Source organism: Ranitomeya imitator, chromosome 6 (assembly GCF_032444005.1).
Source record: "Ranitomeya imitator isolate aRanImi1 chromosome 6, aRanImi1.pri, whole genome shotgun sequence".
Taxonomy (NCBI): Eukaryota; Metazoa; Chordata; class Amphibia; order Anura; family Dendrobatidae; genus Ranitomeya; species Ranitomeya imitator.
In genome coordinates this window covers 862223-879935 of record NC_091287.1, presented here as the reverse complement: position 1 = coordinate 879935, position 17713 = coordinate 862223, and the positions used below count along the sequence as shown (strand labels likewise).

The 17713-nt window shown below is 52.7% G+C and overlaps 1 protein-coding gene across 2 annotated transcripts in view; it reads left to right on the top strand.

Annotated features, from left to right (window-relative positions):
* The window catches only part of ABCF2 (ATP binding cassette subfamily F member 2), a 54260-nt gene that overhangs the window by 20015 nt on the left and 16532 nt on the right, over nt 1-17713 (top strand). For both annotated transcript variants that reach the window (XM_069729031.1, XM_069729032.1), the window contains exons 5-8: nt 14302-14473; nt 14554-14649; nt 16260-16362; nt 17266-17361. In XM_069729031.1, the coding sequence (XP_069585132.1) occupies nt 14302-14473; nt 14554-14649; nt 16260-16362; nt 17266-17361 (467 nt within the window). The remainder of the gene's footprint in view (nt 1-14301; nt 14474-14553; nt 14650-16259; nt 16363-17265; nt 17362-17713) is intronic.

The following is a 17713-nucleotide window of genomic DNA, read 5'->3' as shown; positions in this document are numbered from 1 at the left end:
AAGGGACGCACGAGAGAAGCTACGCAGCTTACCGGAGCTCAGGGGGATCGTGCGTCTTACCAATACCTTTCCCCCTGTCAAGAGGCTCAGGGCAGAAACCCTTCAGAGGGGGTCCCTCTCCTCCAAAGACCAGGAGTGGGACGAAGCTCCTGGTGGCAGCCGCTCCTCCCGTTGGGAGGCTCTCGGCTGCGGTTCCATGTGGCAGGGAGTCGTGACATCCAGAGCGCTGTAGCGCCCTGCACGGCGTCTTCCGAAAATTCCCAGTGAACCGCGTCAATTCCGGTATTGCGGCATCCATTACTGTCACTTCCGGTGACGCTGTTGGGCTACGTTCACATTAGCGTTATGCATGTTTGCATCGGGCGACGCAGCGGCGACGCATGCGTCATGCGCCCCTATATTTAACATGGGGGACGCATGCGTCTTTTTGTGCTGCGTTGTGCGACGCATGCGTTTTTTTTTTGCCGCAGGCGTCGGGCCAAGAAAACGCAACAAGTTGCATTTTTCTTGCGTCCAAATTTCGGCAAAAAACGACGCATGCGTCGCAAAACGCAGCGTTTTTGCGTGCGTTTTGATGCGTTTTTGTTTGCGTTGTGCGTTGCGTCGCCGACGCAGCGGCGCACAACGCAAATGTGAACGTAGCCTTAGAGCGGGGGAAGTGTGTGCGCTCCAGTGTGGGAACGCGTAGCAGCTGAAGCGCCTCTGTCTAGCGTTGTGAGCTGCGGGGACCTGCTACCTCGGGAGTCGTCATGGAAGGAAACATGCCAGCCGAGGAAGGGGATAAGGGAACCCCCGCTGCCCCCCTGGTCAAGCTAAGAAATCCGGCAAGGTCTCTGCAAAATCCAGCAGATGCCCTATATGTAACATGAAGCTTCCGGACACTCATGGCAAAACCTTGTGTGCAGATTGCACATCTAAGGCTATAAGGGACGAACAGTCTGCACTTTTGTCAGAAATGAGGTCCCTAATACGAGAAGTCCAAGCTTCGTTGTCCAGTATTGTGGAGAAGTCCAGCCCCATTCCCAGCCGCAAGAGAGCCAGACGGGAGCGACACCTAAGAGAGCCGGAGTTTAGTTCTGAGGACAAGTCTGACTCAGAAGACTTTTGTCTCAGAAGAAGAGGGGGAGCTCCCTCAGGGAGCCAGGACCACCAAAGGAAATACCTCTTCCAGGCGGAGGAGACGAATGATCTCGTGCAGGCTGTGCGAAGCACAATGCAGATAGAAGAGACATCTAAGCCACAATCCAGGCAGGACCTGATGTTCGGGGGACTTATGTCACTTTGGGGGACTTGTCACGTCGGCAGACAGTCTTCCCAGTTAGTGAGCATATTAAAGCCATGATACTGGAGGAGTGGAAGGAGGCAGAACGTCGGCTGGTTTTGTCTAAAGACTTCAAGGCTCGTCTACCATTCGAGCCGGAAGAAGTCAAACTATGGGAAGAGATACCCAAAATAGACGTTCCGGTGGCAAAGGTTGCCAAAAAGACAGCCATACCATTCGAGGACTCGTCAAATTTGCGCGATCCCGTGGACCGCAAAGCCGACATACTGCTAAAGAGGGCCTGGAAATTGTCCGCGGCGCTAATTAAGACTAACATAGCAGCTACCTCGGTAGCCCAGTCTATGTACCTATGGATGGGTCAATTGGAAGAGCATCTGTCCAATAAAACCCTGAGGTCCGATATTCTAAATTCTCTCCCTATAATGAGATCAGCCATGGCCTTTCTGTCCGATATGACAGCTGAATCGGTCAGATTTTCGGCTAGAAGTGGTTCATTATCCAACGAGGCTAGAAGGGTGGTCTGGCTAAGATCCTGGTCAGGTGATAATGCCTCTAAAACCAAACTATGTTCAATTCCCGTCTCAGGAGCAAGGGTGTTTGGTCCTTTCCTAGATACTATCCTAGAGTCGGCCTCTGATAAAAAGGGGTTTCCGGAGGACAAGCCTAAGAGGTCTTGGTCCTTTCGGAGAGGGTTTCCCTTCAGGAGACAGTCCGATTTCAGAGGGGGTAGATCCAATAGAGGATTTAATAGGGGTTCCCGTAGCCAGGGCAATAAGAACAGAAGTTTCTTCTTCAGCCCCTCCTCTAAATCTAAGACACAATGACGCCACTTTTATCGGGGGAAGGCTTCACCACTTTGCGGAGAATTGGGCCCGAATCACTCAAAATCAGTGGGTCCTTCGGACTGTCTCAGAAGGCTACAGTATCGAGCTTTACTCCCCTCCGCCCGACAGATACATCGTACCTACGGTGGTTATGCGAGACTCTCCCATGATGATAGACTTACAGGATATGCTTTCCTCAGAAGTCATAATTCCAGTTCCGCCACTAGAAGTAGGCCAGGGACACTACTCTTCCATATTTTTCCATAACAAAACCATCCGGCGACTCTCGCACAATAATAAATCTGAAACCTCTGAATGCCTGGGTCAGGTACAAGAGGTTCCGTATGGAGTCCATACGATCAGCAATCCTCCTCATAGATCGGGATGCAGTGATGTGCACTCTCGACCTGAAGAGTGCCTATTATCCGGTCCCTGTCCACCCCTCATCTCAGAGGCTTCTGAGGTTTGCAGTAGTTCTGCCGTCCGGGACCTGTCACTACCAGTTTCAATGCCTTCCGTTCGGACTTGCACCTCGTATATATATATATATATATATATATTTACAAAGCTGGTGTCAGAGATTGTCGCTTTCCTGAGAAACCAGGGATCATAATAGTCCCATATCTCGATGACTTTCTCCTGGTAGCAAGAACGCCAGAGATTCTGTCAGACCACAGGAACCGAACCGTATCTGTGATGGAACAATTAGGATGGGTCATAAACTGGCAGAAATCTGACCTGACTCCGGAACACAGGAAGATCTTCCTGGGAGTATGTCTGGACTCAAGAAACAGGATATCCCTACTACCCGAGACCAAGCTGGAGGCAATACAGATCCAAATCAGGCTCCTATTAGAACGCAGAGCATCAATAAGGATGGCCATGAGAGTACTAAGCCTAATGACGGCTTGCATACCGTGTGTCAGATGGGCACAGTTCCATTCAAGACCTCTGCAAAGATTAATCCTTTCTAGATGGGACCGTTGTCGGTCTTCTCTGGACAGTATTTTAAAGCTGACGTATCCAGTACGAAGGTCTTTCCTCTGGTGGACACAACCAGAGAAGCTAAGAATCAGAGTGTTATGGTCTACCGATCCCTACGTAGTAGTTACTACAGACGCCAGTGGCTGGGGAGCTCCTCTAAAAGGCAGGATCCAACAGGGGAGGTGGCCAGCAGATGTCATTCACAGCTCCTCCAACTTCAAAGAGCTGTATGCTGTTTGGGAGGCCTTGAGAAGGAACCGACACACTCTTGCAAATTGCCATGTCAGGATACTATCCGACAATGTAACAACGGTTTCTTTCCTGAAACATCAGGGAGGCTCAAGACACCATCCGCTTCAGGAGCTTGCGAGAAGAATATTTCGCTGAGCAGAAAATTCGGTCCTATATAGACCTATTTGCAGACAGGAGAAATTTGAAGGTCTCGATTCTTTTCTCTGAACCCTCGGGATCTCCCGGAAGGGATAGATGGTCTGAGCCAGGACTGGACGGAACCTCTTTCATATGCATTCCCACCTCTGGCACTGATCCCAGCTGTCCTCGGAAAGATCAAGGTGGATCGAGCTCGAGTTATATTGATTGTTCCATATTGGCCAAGAAGGAGCTGGTTCTCTCTCTTCTGGTAGAGCTTCCTCTCAGGGCAGATGTAATCCACCAGGGTCCAGTGTACCACCCGAACCCAGAGAATCTCCATCTCTCAGCATGGATCCTGAAGGGAACATCCTGAAGGCAAGAGGGCTGTCGGACCAAGTGGTAGCCACTATTAAATCCAGTAGGAAGCCAGTCACATCGGCAATTTATCTAAAGATCTGGAAGCATTTCTGTCTGGAGGGTGGCAGGTCTGAGGTTACGGCGGACACTCCCGACTTACCCAGAATTCTAGATTTTCTGCAGGCCGGGTTTGACAAAGGTCTTAAACCAAGCACCTTGAAAGTGCAGATCTCTGCACTTAGCTCTTTTTTTGACTATCCCCTAGCAGCTCTCCCGTGGATAGTTAGATTTATCAGAGCCACCCAGAGGTTGCGCCCCACCATTAGACAATTGTCGCCTTCCTGGGATATTAATTTGGTCCTCAGATTCCTTTGTAAAGATGATTACGCCTCGGCTGATAATATGCCCATTTTAGTCCTCACACGTAAAGCAGCATTCTTAGTAGCGATTACCACGGCTAAGAGGGTGGGGGAATTTCAAGCCCTGTGCGCTAGGGACCCGTACCTCCAGATTAGAGAGGATAGCTTAATCCTTAGACTGGATCCCTCATTTATCCCAAAGGTGGGAACGGTTAAAAATAGAAATCAGGAAATCGTGTTACCGTCCTTTTGTAATAACCCGGCTAATGCAAAAGAAAAAGCTCTCCATTCACTTGATGTCAGACAGGCAGTCTTGGACTACCTGGCAGCCACCAACTCGTGGTGCATTGACCCAAATTTGTTAATTCTGTTTGGAGGAAATAATAAAGGAAAGAAGGCCTCTAAGGCTTCAATCGCTCGTTGGATCACGTCCGTGATCTCTGAGGCCTACCAGTCAGAGGGGGTCCCACCTCCAAAGGGTCTCCATGCACATTCTACTCGAGGGATAGCTACTTCTTGGGCTGAGAGGGCTGGCGCCTCTCTAGAGCAAATTTATAAGGCTGCAACATGGGCTAGCGCCAACACCTTTTGTAAACCTTTTAAGCTTGATGTTTTGTCTGGTCAACATACTGCATTTGGGAGAAAGGTTCTCCAAGCGGTAATTCCACCCTGAGGAAGTGCTTTAGTACTCTGCAGGGTGCTGTCAGGAGGGATGTCCTGGAAAATGGGTATTAAACCTACCGTTAGTTATGTTTTCAGGAGTCCATCCTGACAGCACTGGTTGTTCCCTCCCTGGTGATATTTATATGCATGATGTAATATGACCCTGGCATATGATGTAATACATTCCTGGCATATGATGTAATATGTTCTATTTACCATTAAAGAAATTTTTTTCTGCATTTCTATGAGGCGGTTCTTGTTACAACACTGAGGATTGGGGGTGGGACATGACCTTTTGAACTCTCGTGTGTTTCCTGTCCCAGCAAGGGGGAGGAGGACGTCCTCCAGGGTGCTGTCAGGATGGACTCCTGGAAACATAATTAACGGTAGGTTTAATACCTATTTTCTCATCTTTCAGGATACATCGGGGGCAGAATGCTGTAAATAAGCCCCCAATGCCGGTGGCCGCAGCTCACCTTCGATATTTTTTTTTTTTTTTGGGCTACAGGTTCCCTTTAAGCCCTAAGGTTAGTAATGGAGTGGCGACTATAAGACCCCCATCCTATAGTTGGTACATGTAAATACACAGCCAGAATAAAGTCCTTTTAAAGGAAATAAAACACACACACACTTTTACCATTTTATTATTCAGGTAATCCACGCAACACCTTCGAACTCCTGTAATAAAAATAATAAACCAACACAAATCCTCCCTGGTCTGGCACAGTCCAATATAATGAGTGTCCCACTCAGTAATCCTTATCTGGGGGAGATAAAGTTTACTACAGGGAGTGCTGCTAATGTAGATTGTGAGCCCTCGTGGGCAGGGTCCTCTCCTATAGACTGAGCCCTCGCGGGCAGGGTCCTCTCTCCTCCTGTAGACTGTGAGCCCTCGTGGGCAGGGTCCTCTCCTCCTGTAGACTGTGAGCCCTCGGGGGCAGGGTTCTCTCCTCCTGTAGATTGTGAGCCCTCGGGGGCAGGGTTCTCTCTCCTCCTGTAGATTGTGAGCCCTCGGGGGCAGGGTCCTCTCCTCCTGTAGACTGTGAGCCCTCGCGGGCAGGGTCCTCTCTCCTCCTGTAGACTGTGAGCCCTCGTGGGCAGGGTCCTCTCCTCCTGTAGACTGAGCCCTCGCGGGCAGGGTCCTCTCCTCCTGTAGACTGTGAGCCCTCGCGGGCAGGGTCCTCTCTCCTCCTGTAGACTGTGAGCCCTCGTGGGCAGGGTCCTCTCTCCTCCTGTAGACTGTGAGCCCTCGCGGGCAGGGTCCTCTCTCCTCCTGTAGACGGTGAGCCCTCGGGGGCAGGGTCCTCTCTCCTCCTGTAGACGGTGAGCCCTCGGGGGCAGGGTCCTCTCTCCTCCTGTAGACTGTGAGCCCTCGTGGGCAGGGTCCTCTCTCCTCCTGTAGACTGTGAGCCCTCGGGGGGCAGGGTCCTCTCTCCTCCTGTAGACTGTGAGCCCTCGGGGGGCAGGGTCCTCTCTCCTCCTGTAGACTGTGAGCCCTCGGGGGCAGGGTCCTCTCTCCTCCTGTAGACTGTGAGCCCTCGGGGGGCAGGGTCCTCTCTCCTCCTGTAGACTGTGAGCCCTCGGGGGCAGGGTCCTCTCTCCTCCTGTAGACTGTGAGCCCTCGGGGGCAGGGTCCTCTCTCCTCCTGTAGACTGTGAGCCCTCGTGGGCAGGGTCCTCTCTCCTCCTGTAGACTGTGAGCCCTCGGGGGGCAGGGTCCTCTCTCCTCCTGTAGACTGTGAGCCCTCGGGGGGCAGGGTCCTCTCTCCTCCTGTAGACTGTGAGCCCTCGGAGGCAGGGTCCTCTCTCCTCCTGTAGACTGTGAGCCCTCGGGGGGCAGGGTCCTCTCTCCTCCTGTAGACTGTGAGCCCTCGGGGGCAGGGTCCTCTCTCCTCCTGTAGACTGTGAGCCCTCGGGGGCAGGGTCCTCTCTCCTCCTGTAGATTGTGAGCCCTCGGGGGCAGGGTCCTCTCTCCTCCTGTAGACTGTGAGCCCTCGGGGGCAGGGTCCTCTCTCCTCCTGTAGACTGTGAGCCCTCGGGGGCAGGGTCCTCTCTCCTCCTGTAGATTGTGAGCCCTCGGGGGGCAGGGTCCTCTCCTCCTGTAGATTGTGAGCCCTCGGGGGCAGGGTCCTCTCTCCTCCTGTACCAGTTGTGACTTGTATTGTTCAAGATTATTGTACCTGTTATTATGTACACCCCTTCTCACATGTAAAGCGCCATGGAATAAATGGCGCTATAATAATGCCACCGCTCCTGGCTGTAACCTCCTGGGGAATGAATGAGACGCAGTGATGTCACCGAGCCTGCGCTCCCTCACAGCCTGATCTAGAGTAACCTCTGCACCGTGGGAAAATACCATGAAAGAGGTTACCGCAGGTAATGTATCTATGTATTCTATCTACAGGAAATTTGTTTTTTTCCCCTCTGGGGCAGTCAATTTTCTTGGCATGCACAAAGAGTAAAAAAAACACATGAAAAAGACAAACGCACCTAAACTTGCGTTTTTTTTTTTTTTTTTAATTATTTTTATTAGGGGATTTTTACACTATAGGGGATAATGGGTCAGGAAAGTAATGAAGGGAAAGGAAGAAGATCCGGTTTTGCTGCAGGAAAAAAAAAGCCGCAAAAATGCCCAGTGTGAACTTAGCCTTTGTCTTTGTTCTGCCATGGAAGCCACGTCACGTGTGGAGACGGAGCAGGAGCGAAGAAGGTTCCTGTGGATACGAGATCTCCATCCATCCAACAGCAACCTGCACCCCGCTATTACCTGCACCCCGCTATTACCTGCACCCCGCTATTACCTGCACCCCGCTATTACCTGCACCCCGCTGTTACCTGCACCCCGCTATTACCTGCACCCCGCTATTACCTGCACCCCGCTGTTACCTGCACCCCGCTGTTACCTGCACCCCGCTATTACCTGCACCCCGCTGTTGTCTGCACCCCGCTGTTGTCTGCACCCCGCTGTTGTCTGCACCCCGCTATTATCTATTACTCTGTATAGATTTGTAGTTTCTAGTGCGCCGTTCGGCAATTAAAATATCAATTAAGTTTGGGCCCAATTTTCTGTCCAGTTAAAAAAAAATTCTGTCAGGCTGCCGTCACACTGTCAGTATTTGGTCAGTATTTTACATCAGTATTTGTAGCCAAAACCAGGAGTGGGTGATAAATACAGAAGTGGTGCAGATGGTTCTATTATAGTTTTCCTCTATTTGTTCCACTCCTGGTTTTGGCTACAAATACTGATGTAAAATACTGACCAAATACTGATAGTGTGACGGCAGCTTTAACCTGTTAAATTTCAATTAATTTTCAGTCCAATTAAAGTAATTGGACAGATTCAATAATTTTAAATAAAATGTTCATTTCTAGTACTTGGTTGAAAACCCTTTGTTGACAATGACTGCCTGAAGTCTTGACCTCATGGACATCACCAGACGCTGTGTTTCCTCCTTTTTGATGCTCGGCCTTCACTGCGGTGGTTTTCAGTTGCTGTTTGTTTGTGGCCTTTCTGTCTGAAGTTTAGTCTTTAATAAGTGAAATGCTGCTCAATTGGGTTGAGATCAGGTGACTGACTTGGCCATTCTAGAATATTCCACTTCTTTGCTTTAATAGACTCCTGGGTTGCTTTGGCTTTATGTTTTGGGTCATTGTCCATCTGTAGTATGAAACGACGACCAATCAGTTTGGCTGCATTTGGCTGGATCTGAGCACACAGTATGGCGGCTCTGAAGACCTCAGAATTCATTCGGCTGCTTCTGTCCTGTGTCCCATCATCAATAAACACTAGTGACCCAGTGCCACTGGCAGCCATGCATGCCCGCGCCATCACACTGCCTCCGCCGGGTTTATGCATGCCCAAGCCATCACACTGCCTCCGCCGGGTTTATGCATGCCCGCGCCATCACACTGTCTCCGCCGGGTTTATGCATGCCCGCGCCATCACACTGCCTCCGCCGGGTTTATGCATGCCCGCGCCATCACACTGCCTCCGCCGGGTTTATGCATGCCCGCACCATCACACTGCCTCCGCCGGGTTTATGCATGCCCGCGCCATCACACTGCCTCCGCCGGGTTAATGCATGCCCACGCCATCACACTGCCTCCGCCGGGTTTATGCATGCCCGCGCCATCACACTGTCTCCGCCGGGTTTATGCATGCCCGCGCCATCACACTGCCTCCGCCGGGTTTATGCATGCCCGCGCCATCACACTGCCTCCGCCGGGTTTATGCATGCCCGCGCCATCACACTGCCTCCGCCGGGTTTATGCATGCCCAAGCCATCACACTGCCTCCGCCGGGTTTATGCATGCCCGCGCCATCACACTGCCTCCGCCGGGTTTATGCATGCCCGTGCCATCACACTGCCTCCGCCGGGTTTATGCATGCCCAAGCCATCACACTGCCTCCGCCGGGTTTATGCATGCCCGCGCCATCACACTGCCTCCGCCGGGTTTATGCATGCCCGCGCCATCACACTGCCTCCGCCGGGTGTTACAGATGATGTGATATGCTTTGGATCATGAGCTGTACCGCACCTTCACCATACTTTTCTCTTTCCATCATTCTGGTAGAGGTTGATCTTGGTTCCATCTCTCCATAGAATGTTCTTCCAGAACTGTGCGGCTTTTTTAGATGTTTTTTAGCCTTTTTCATTCTTGATGCTTATGAGTGGCTGCACCGTGCAGTGAACCCTCTGTAGTTACTTTCATGCAGTCTTCTCTTTATGGTAGATTTGGATATTGATGCGCCGACCTCCTGGAGAGTGTTGGTCACTTGGTCGGCTGTTGTGAAGGGGTTTCTCTTCACCATGGAGATTATTCTGCGATCATCCACCACTGTTGTCTTCCGTGGGCGCCCAGGTCTTTTTGCATTGATGAGTTCTCCACCTCAAATCAACTCCAGGCCTTTTATCTGTTTAATTGAGAATGACATAACGAAGGGATTGCCCACACCTGTCCATGAAATAGCCTTGGAGTCAATTGTCCAATTACTTTTGGTCCCTTTAAAAACAGGGTGGCACATGTTAAGGAGCTGAAACTCCTAAACCCTTCATCCAATTTTAATGTGGATACCCTCAAATGAAAGCTGAAAGTCTGAACTTCAACTGCATCTGAATTGTTTTGTTTAAAATTCATTGTGGTAATGTCTATAACCAAAATTAGAAAAATGTTGTCTATATATATATATATATATATATATATATATATATATATATATATATATATATATAATCTATCTGTATATAGCACGGCCCACGCAGTATATAGCACGGCCCACGCAGTATATAGCACGGCCCACGCAGTATATAGCACGGCCCACGCAGTATATAGCACGGCCCACGCAGTACATAGCACGGCCCACGCAGTATATACCAATGTGGGCACCAAATACCTGTGAAAAAAAGAATTAAACTAAAAAATAGTTATATACTCCCCTTCCGGCAGCCCCCGGATCCAGGCCAGGCGTTTAGCGATGCTCCTCGCGACGCTCCGGTCCCAAGAATGCATTGCGGCAATAACACGTGATGATGTAGCGGTCTCGTAGACCGCTATGTCATCTCCGGTCACTGCCGCAATGCATTCTTGGGACCGGAGCGTCGCGAGGAGCGGGAAAGGTGCCAGAAGGTGAGAATGTAATGTGTTTTTTTTTTTTTTTTTTTTGTCTTTTTAAATTATTTTTAACAGATCTTTTTACTATTGATGTTATATAGGCCGCATTAATAGTAAAAAGTTGATCACACAGGGTTAGTAGCAGTGTTAACGGACTGCTAAACCGCAATGGGGGCACTGACTGGAGGGGAGTAGGGAAGGGCAAATTCGCGGCCAGACTGCCGGGATTTCCGTGACAGACAAACAGACGGAAGTGACCCGTAGATGAATCAAAATATATATTTACTACCCTCACTGCAGATTGCCCCAATAACCAGTCCTGACAGGGCTTCCTCTCCGGTGACTACTTATCCTAGCTGTAGTTCCCTGACTGACCTGAGGGTAAGGGGGTGCCAGAGAGTTGTGACTGTAAGCTCCATCACGGATTGGTGATGACGGGGGGGATTTATGTATCTCCCTGGCCCTCTCTCGCCTGTGTTTTCCTTACAATGACCTATTTATTCACCTGACCTTGAGTCACACCATGTACATGTCAGGCAGGTCTTACAGATACTCAGAGATAATATCTTTTACTGTCTGTGTCTTCAAAACAATTTGTTGTCAGAAATTTAATATGCAAATTGCCTCTTCAGGGCAGGGCTCGGGGCCCTGGTTTGTTGGTGAGGCGGGGGGCCCTGGTTTGTTGGTGTCTGTGAAGGAAACACAGTTCCTCCCACGTCACCAATCCATGACGTAACTACACAGGCACAGCTCTCCGGCGCCCCCTTTGTCTCTCAGGTCAAAAAGGGAACTGCACCTAGAGCAAATGACCGCCGGTGAGACTGCCCTGTTACCCACGCTGGGTAGTCTAAGATTCGCAATCAAGAGTAAAAGGATCAGCCCAAAATTAATTTATGACTTAATTGCCTTAAAGGTGCACTAGGTAATTACAAAAAATATACAGTAAAAATATATTAAGAGTTAGTCAGAGTAAAATATAGCAATCATAATACAAGGCTTAGAGGTATAAAGCTGGAGGTCAATTTACCAGGTTGAAGGACGCTTGTGGGGGGGGGGGGCACTCAGCGTTCTGCAGGTCCAAGACTTAGTTGCCGGGCAGCCCCCAGAAAGCGTGTGCTTTCTCCCCTCTGGCTGGCTGGCGGGCTCCCTTAGTTCCTTAGTCATCTTCCTCTGATCTGCCCCACTCTCCAAGGGTCCCAGCTCTTAACCCTGCTGTGTCCCTCCCCCCTGTACCTGGGCGGGCTAAGAATCTCCACCCCTCAGCTTCCCTGCAAGATCTGTATCCAATATCTAAAATGGGATAACTTCTCTCAGGATGATCGGATCAGCACACGGGCGGTACCAGCGCACAAGGTTTGTTCTTCCGGTCGCACAGGGACCAAACCCGGACCCATTCGGTCGGTGGGAGGCTGAGCTCCATATCTCAGGTTCCAGAACTCCCACGGGCCCGGGAGTTGCACTGTTAGATGCACAATTTCTTTAGGGCGAGGGAGATATTTTTTATGAGCCTGTACCTCGAACGATGCGTCCATAATTCATGATTCCATGTTGGAGACGGTTCGACTGGAAAGCCACAATAGACGTGTATCCTGTGGCCACTCGACATGCGTGCTTTAATTGAGCCCCCAGGCACCTCCTTGTCCCCTGCTGGTGTGGCTTCCTCATTGAGCTTTGAAGTACCTTCTGCCTGCTACACTGAACTTAATTCCATTACCATGCTAAAAGGAACTTTATTCATGAGAAAAGGTGGGGGCCAGGAGTGCTAATCTCTGCAGACCTGTGACCAGGAGACATAATGGAGTCACGGCAATCTCTGTTAGTATGCCCGTATGCAAGATGGCGGCTGCTCCCTCCTCACAGTGTCACTGTGATCTTTCTCACTCACGGCTTTGAACACTTCTGGATGTAAGCGTTGTCAGTTTTTTTAGACTGGAAGCTCTCATAGGAGCATTGTTATCGCGACCCTAGTGTGCGCTGATATGGGGCGGGCGACCCTAGTGTGCGCTGATATGGGGCGGGCGACCCTAGTGTGCGCTGATACGGGGCGGGCGACCCTAGTGTGCGCTGGTACGGGGCGGACAACCCTAGTGTGCGCTGGTACGGGGCGGGCAACCCTAGTGTGCGCTGGTACGGGGCGGGCGACCCTAGTGTGCGCTTATACGGGGCGCGCGACCCTAGTGTGCGCTGATACGAGGCGGGCGACCCTAGTGTGCGCTGGTACAGGGCGGGCGACCCTAGTGTGCGCTGATACGGGGCGGGCGACCCTAGTGTGCGCTGGTACGGGGCGGGCGACCCTAGTGTGCGCTTATACGGGGCGCGCGACCCTAGTGTGCGCTGATACGGGGTGCGTGGCCTTTGTTTTCCACTCTCATACACTGGCACAATATTTTGTATCTTGCGTCAATGTGAAATGCTCAGATACCGCTGACTTCTTAGGATGCTTCTTCTGTAATATGAATTCACTCTCAAAATAATTTTGTCCTGTAAAAAATAAGTTGTATTGTAATTCCTGCAAGAATTGGGAATCGTGTAATTTTGGATAGAAATAAAACAAACTTTGCAAAAAATCAATAGTACAGGTGATGACATACACTGGACTATAGCTTTATGCAGTTTATTGAAAGTTTGGATAGGTTTATGAAGTACTTGCCTAAGGGTATGTGCACACGTCAGGATTTTCTAGCAGAAAAAAACCGACAAAAACCGGACATTGCTGCCAGAAATCAGCATGCGTTTTTTTCGCGTTTTTTTTTTTGTGCGTTTTTTCCCAAATGCATAGAATAGCGGGAAAAACACAGAAAATCCGCAAAATTAATGAACATGCTGCTTTTTTTTTACCGCAATGCCTTTTTTTTGCGGAAAAAACCGCATCATGTTCACAAAATTGCAGAATGCATTCTAAATGATAGGATGCATATGTCTGCAGTTTGTAATGCGTTTTTATCGCGAAAAAACGCAAAAAAACCTGAACGTGTGCTCATACCGTACCCTAAATCCTGTTCACACTAGCAGTTCTTGAGAGGAGTGCAGGGCTGCAGGCATTCCTTATCAGTGGCTTATTGTTCTGATCTGTAGAGGAGATTCACTACTGAGCATGGACATAAAGTGCAGCACAGATTCATCTCGACCAAAAGCAGAGATCCTGAGATCAGGAAAAGAACAGACCTTTATAGGAGATTTCACAGCTTCCCCAAATTATTAGGAAAACATTCTCCTTGGTCAGGCCTCATCTGGATACTGTGTCCAGTTCTGGGCTCCACATTGTAAAAAATATATATTGAAAAACTGGAGCAAGTTCAGAGAAGGACGACCAGGATGGTGAGCAGACTGCCAACTATGTCCTACGAGGAACGGCTAAAGGATCTGGGAATGTTTAGCTTGTAAAAAAACAAAGCTAAGAGGAGACTTAATAGCGCTCTACAAATATCTGAAGGGCTGTCACAGTGTAGAAGGATCTTCATTATCATTTGCACACGAGAAACAATGGAACAAAACTGAAAGGGAGAAGATACAGATTAGATAATAGAAAAAACTTTTTGACAGGTGATCAATGAGTGGAACTGGCGGCCACGAGAGGTGGTGAGTTCTCCTTCAATGGAGGCTGGACACATCTGTGTGAGATGGTTTAGTGAATCCTGCATTGTGCAAAGGGTTGGACACGAGGACCCTGGAGGTCACTTCCAACTCTAACATTCTAGGATTCTATGCATTTAAATATTGTACCCAATGTATTATATATTGCCGGAGTCAGTGCATGTTATACCAGCTCCACATCCCTGGTGCTTGCCGCCCTTAGCTCACGCCTTGCTTGCTCTCGCCTCTTCCTGACCTTTCTTTTCTCTTGGCAGCTGAGTGTGAGAAGCTCCTGGAGCTGTATGAGCGTCTGGAGGAGCTGGATGCCGCCAAAGCTGAAGTGCGGGCGTCTCGGATCCTACACGGACTCGGTTTCACCCCGGCCATGCAGCGCAAGAAGCTGAAAGATTTCAGTGGAGGTTGGAGGATGCGCGTGGCCCTTGCCAGGTAAGGCCACAGCGGGGGGAGGAGGAGGCTGCCTGGGCCGTCACACTTGACCTATGCTGACGCTGCTCTCCCCTCCGCAGAGCCCTTTTCATCCGCCCCTTTATGTTACTCCTGGATGAGCCAACCAATCACCTGGACCTGGAGGCGTGTGTGTGGCTGGAGGAGGAGCTAAAGTCGTGAGTAGCTGCCTCCCGTGGGGGCTGACAGAGGGGGCCACGTCCAACACTGGTTACAGACCAGATGGATTCTTGGGTGCGGTGATGGACAGTCATGATGGGAGGTGCCAGGTGGGATTGGCGGCTGCGGCCTCTGGTGGGATTAGGCGGCCTACGGTGTTATTGCGTGGCCGCGGCCTTCGGCGTTATTGGGCGGCCGCGGCCTCAGGTGTTATTGGGCGGCCTCTGGTGGGATTGGGCGGCCTCTGGTGGGATTGGGCGGCCTACGGTGTTATTGCGTGGCCGCGGTCTTTGGCATTATTGGGCGGCTGCGGCCTCTGGTGGGATTGGGCGGCCTCTGGTGGGATTGGGCGGCCTCTGGTGGGATTAGGCAGCCTACGGTGTTATTGCGTGGCCGCGGCCTTTGGCGTTATTGGGCGGCTGCGGCCTCTGGTGGGATTGGGCGGCCTCTGGTGGGATTGGGCGGCCTCTGGTGGGATTGGGTGGCCTCTGATGGGATTGGGTGGCCTCTGGTGGGATTGGGCGGCCTCTGGTGGGATTGGGCGGCCGTGGCCTCTGGTGGGATTGGGCGGCCTCTGGTGGGATTGGGCGGCCTCTGGTGGGATTGGGCGGCCTCTGGTGGGATTGGGCGGCCTCTGGTGGGATTGGGCGGCCTACGGTGTTATTGCGTGGCCGCGGTCTTTGGCGTTATTGGGCGGCTGCGGCCTCTGGTGGGATTGGGCGGCCTCTGGTGGGATTGGGCGGCCTCTGGTGGGATTGGGCGGCCTCTGGTGGGATTGGGCGGCCTCTGGTGGGATTGGGCGGCCTCTGGTGGGATTAGGCAGCCTACGGTGTTATTGCGTGGCCGCGGCCTTTGGCGTTATTGGGCGGCTGCGGCCTCTGGTGGGATTGGGCGGCCTCTGGTGGGATTGGGTGGCCTCTGGTGGGATTGGGTGGCCTCTGGTGGGATTGGGCGGCCTCTGGTGGGATTGGGCGGCCGTGGCCTCTGGTGGGATTGGGCGGCCTCTGGTGGGATTGGGCGGCCGTGGCCTCTGGTGGGATTGGGCGGCCTCTGGTGGGATTGGGCGGCCTCTGGTGGGATTGGGCGGCCTCTGGTGGGATTGGGCGGCCTACGGTGTTATTGCGTGGCCGCGGTCTTTGGCATTATTGGGCGGCTGCGGCCTCTGGTGGGATTGGGCGGCCTCTGGTGGGATTGGGCGGCCTCTGGTGGGATTGGGCGGCCTCTGGTGGGATTAGGCAGCCTACGGTGTTATTGCGTGGCCGCGGCCTTTGGCGTTATTGGGCGGCTGCGGCCTCCGGTGGGATTGGGCGGCCTCTGGTGGGATTGGGCGGCCGTGGCCTCTGGTGGGATTGGGCGGCCTCTGGTGGGATTGGGTGGCCTCTGGTGGGATTGGGTGGCCTCTGGTGGGATTGGGTGGCCTCTGGTGGGATTGGGCGGCCTCTGGTGGGATTGGGCGGCCTCTGGTGGGATTGGGTGGCCTCTGGTGGGATTGGGCGGCCTCTGGTGGGATTGGGCGGCCTCTGGTGGGATTGGGCGGCTGTGGCCTCTGGTGGGATTGGGCGGCCGTGACCGCCTTTCAACAGCTTCTTATCGGTCTGTTCTCTTCCAGTTTCCGTAGAATCCTTGTCCTTGTGTCGCACTCGCAGGATTTCTTGAACGGGGTCTGTACAAACATCATCCATCTGCACAACCGTAAGCTGAAATACTACACGGTGAGTAAGCTCTGTGGTCTGCACTTTGTGCTCTGCAGTCTTGTGCTCTGACCCTCTGCGCTATGTGGTCTGTCACTCTGCTCGGCGCTTTGTGCTCTGGCTCTGCGCTTTCTGCTCTGCGATCTGGTGCTCTGACCCTCTATGCTCTGCGGTCTGGCGCTCTGGCTCTGCGCTTTCTGCTCTGCGATCTGGTGCTTTGACCCTCTACGCTCTGCGGTCTGGCTCTGCGCTTTCTGCTCTGCGGTCTGGTGCTCTGCTGTCTGCCGCTCTGGCTCTGACCCTCTACGCTCTGCGGTCTGGCTCTGCGCTTTCTGCTCTGCGGTCTGGTGCTCTGCTGTCTGCCGCTCTGGCTCTGACCCTCTACGCACTGCGGTCTGGCGCTCTGGCTCTGACCCTCTACGCTCTGCGGTCTGGCTCTGACCCTCTGCGGTCTGGCGCTCTGCGGTCTGGTGCACTGGCTCTGACCCTCTACGCTCTGCGGTCTGGCGCTCTGGCTCTGACCCTCTGCGGTCTGGCGCTCTGCGGTCTGGCGCACTGGCTCTGACCCTCTACGCTCTGCGGTCTGGCGCTCTGGCTCTGACCCTCTACGCTCTGCGGTCTGGCACTCTGGCTCTGACCCTCTACGCTCTGCGGTCTGGCACTCTGGCTCTGACCCTCTACGCTCTGACCCTCTACGCTCTGCGGTCTGGCACTCTGGCTGACCCTCTACGCTCTGCGGTCTGGCGCTCTGGCTCTGACCCTCTACGCTCTGCGGTCTGGCGCTCTGGCTCTGACCCTCTACGCTCTGCGGTCTGGCACTCTGGTTCTGACCCTCTATGCTCTGCGGTCTGGCGCTCTGGCTCTGACCCTCTACGCTCTGCGGTCTGGCGCCTGGTACCACCGCTCTCGTGTCTTTCTGTGCAGGGGAATTACGATCAGTATGTGAAGACGCGGCTGGAGCTGGAGGAGAATCAGATGAAGAGGTTCAACTGGGAGCAGGATCAGATCGCGCACATGAAAGTGAGCGCTCAAGTGGAGCCTTGCGTGGGGCGGTGGGTGTTCCTGTGCTTGGGTGGGGGGGGGGGGGCACAGCGGGTGTACCCGTGCTCGGGGGGGGGGGGGGGGGAGCGGTGGGTGGACCTGTGCTCGGAGGATGAGGGGGCTGTGCTCGGGGGGGGGGGGGGGCGGTGGGTGGTCCTGTGCTCTGAGGATGAGGGGGCCTGTGCTCAGGGGGGAGGTGAGTGGACCTGTGCTAGGGAGGGGGCGCGGTGGGTGGACCTGTGCTCGGAGGATGAGGGGGCCTGTGCTCGGGGGGCGGTGGGTGGTCCTGTGCTCTGAGGATGAGGGGGCCTGTGCTCGGGGGGGGGGGGGG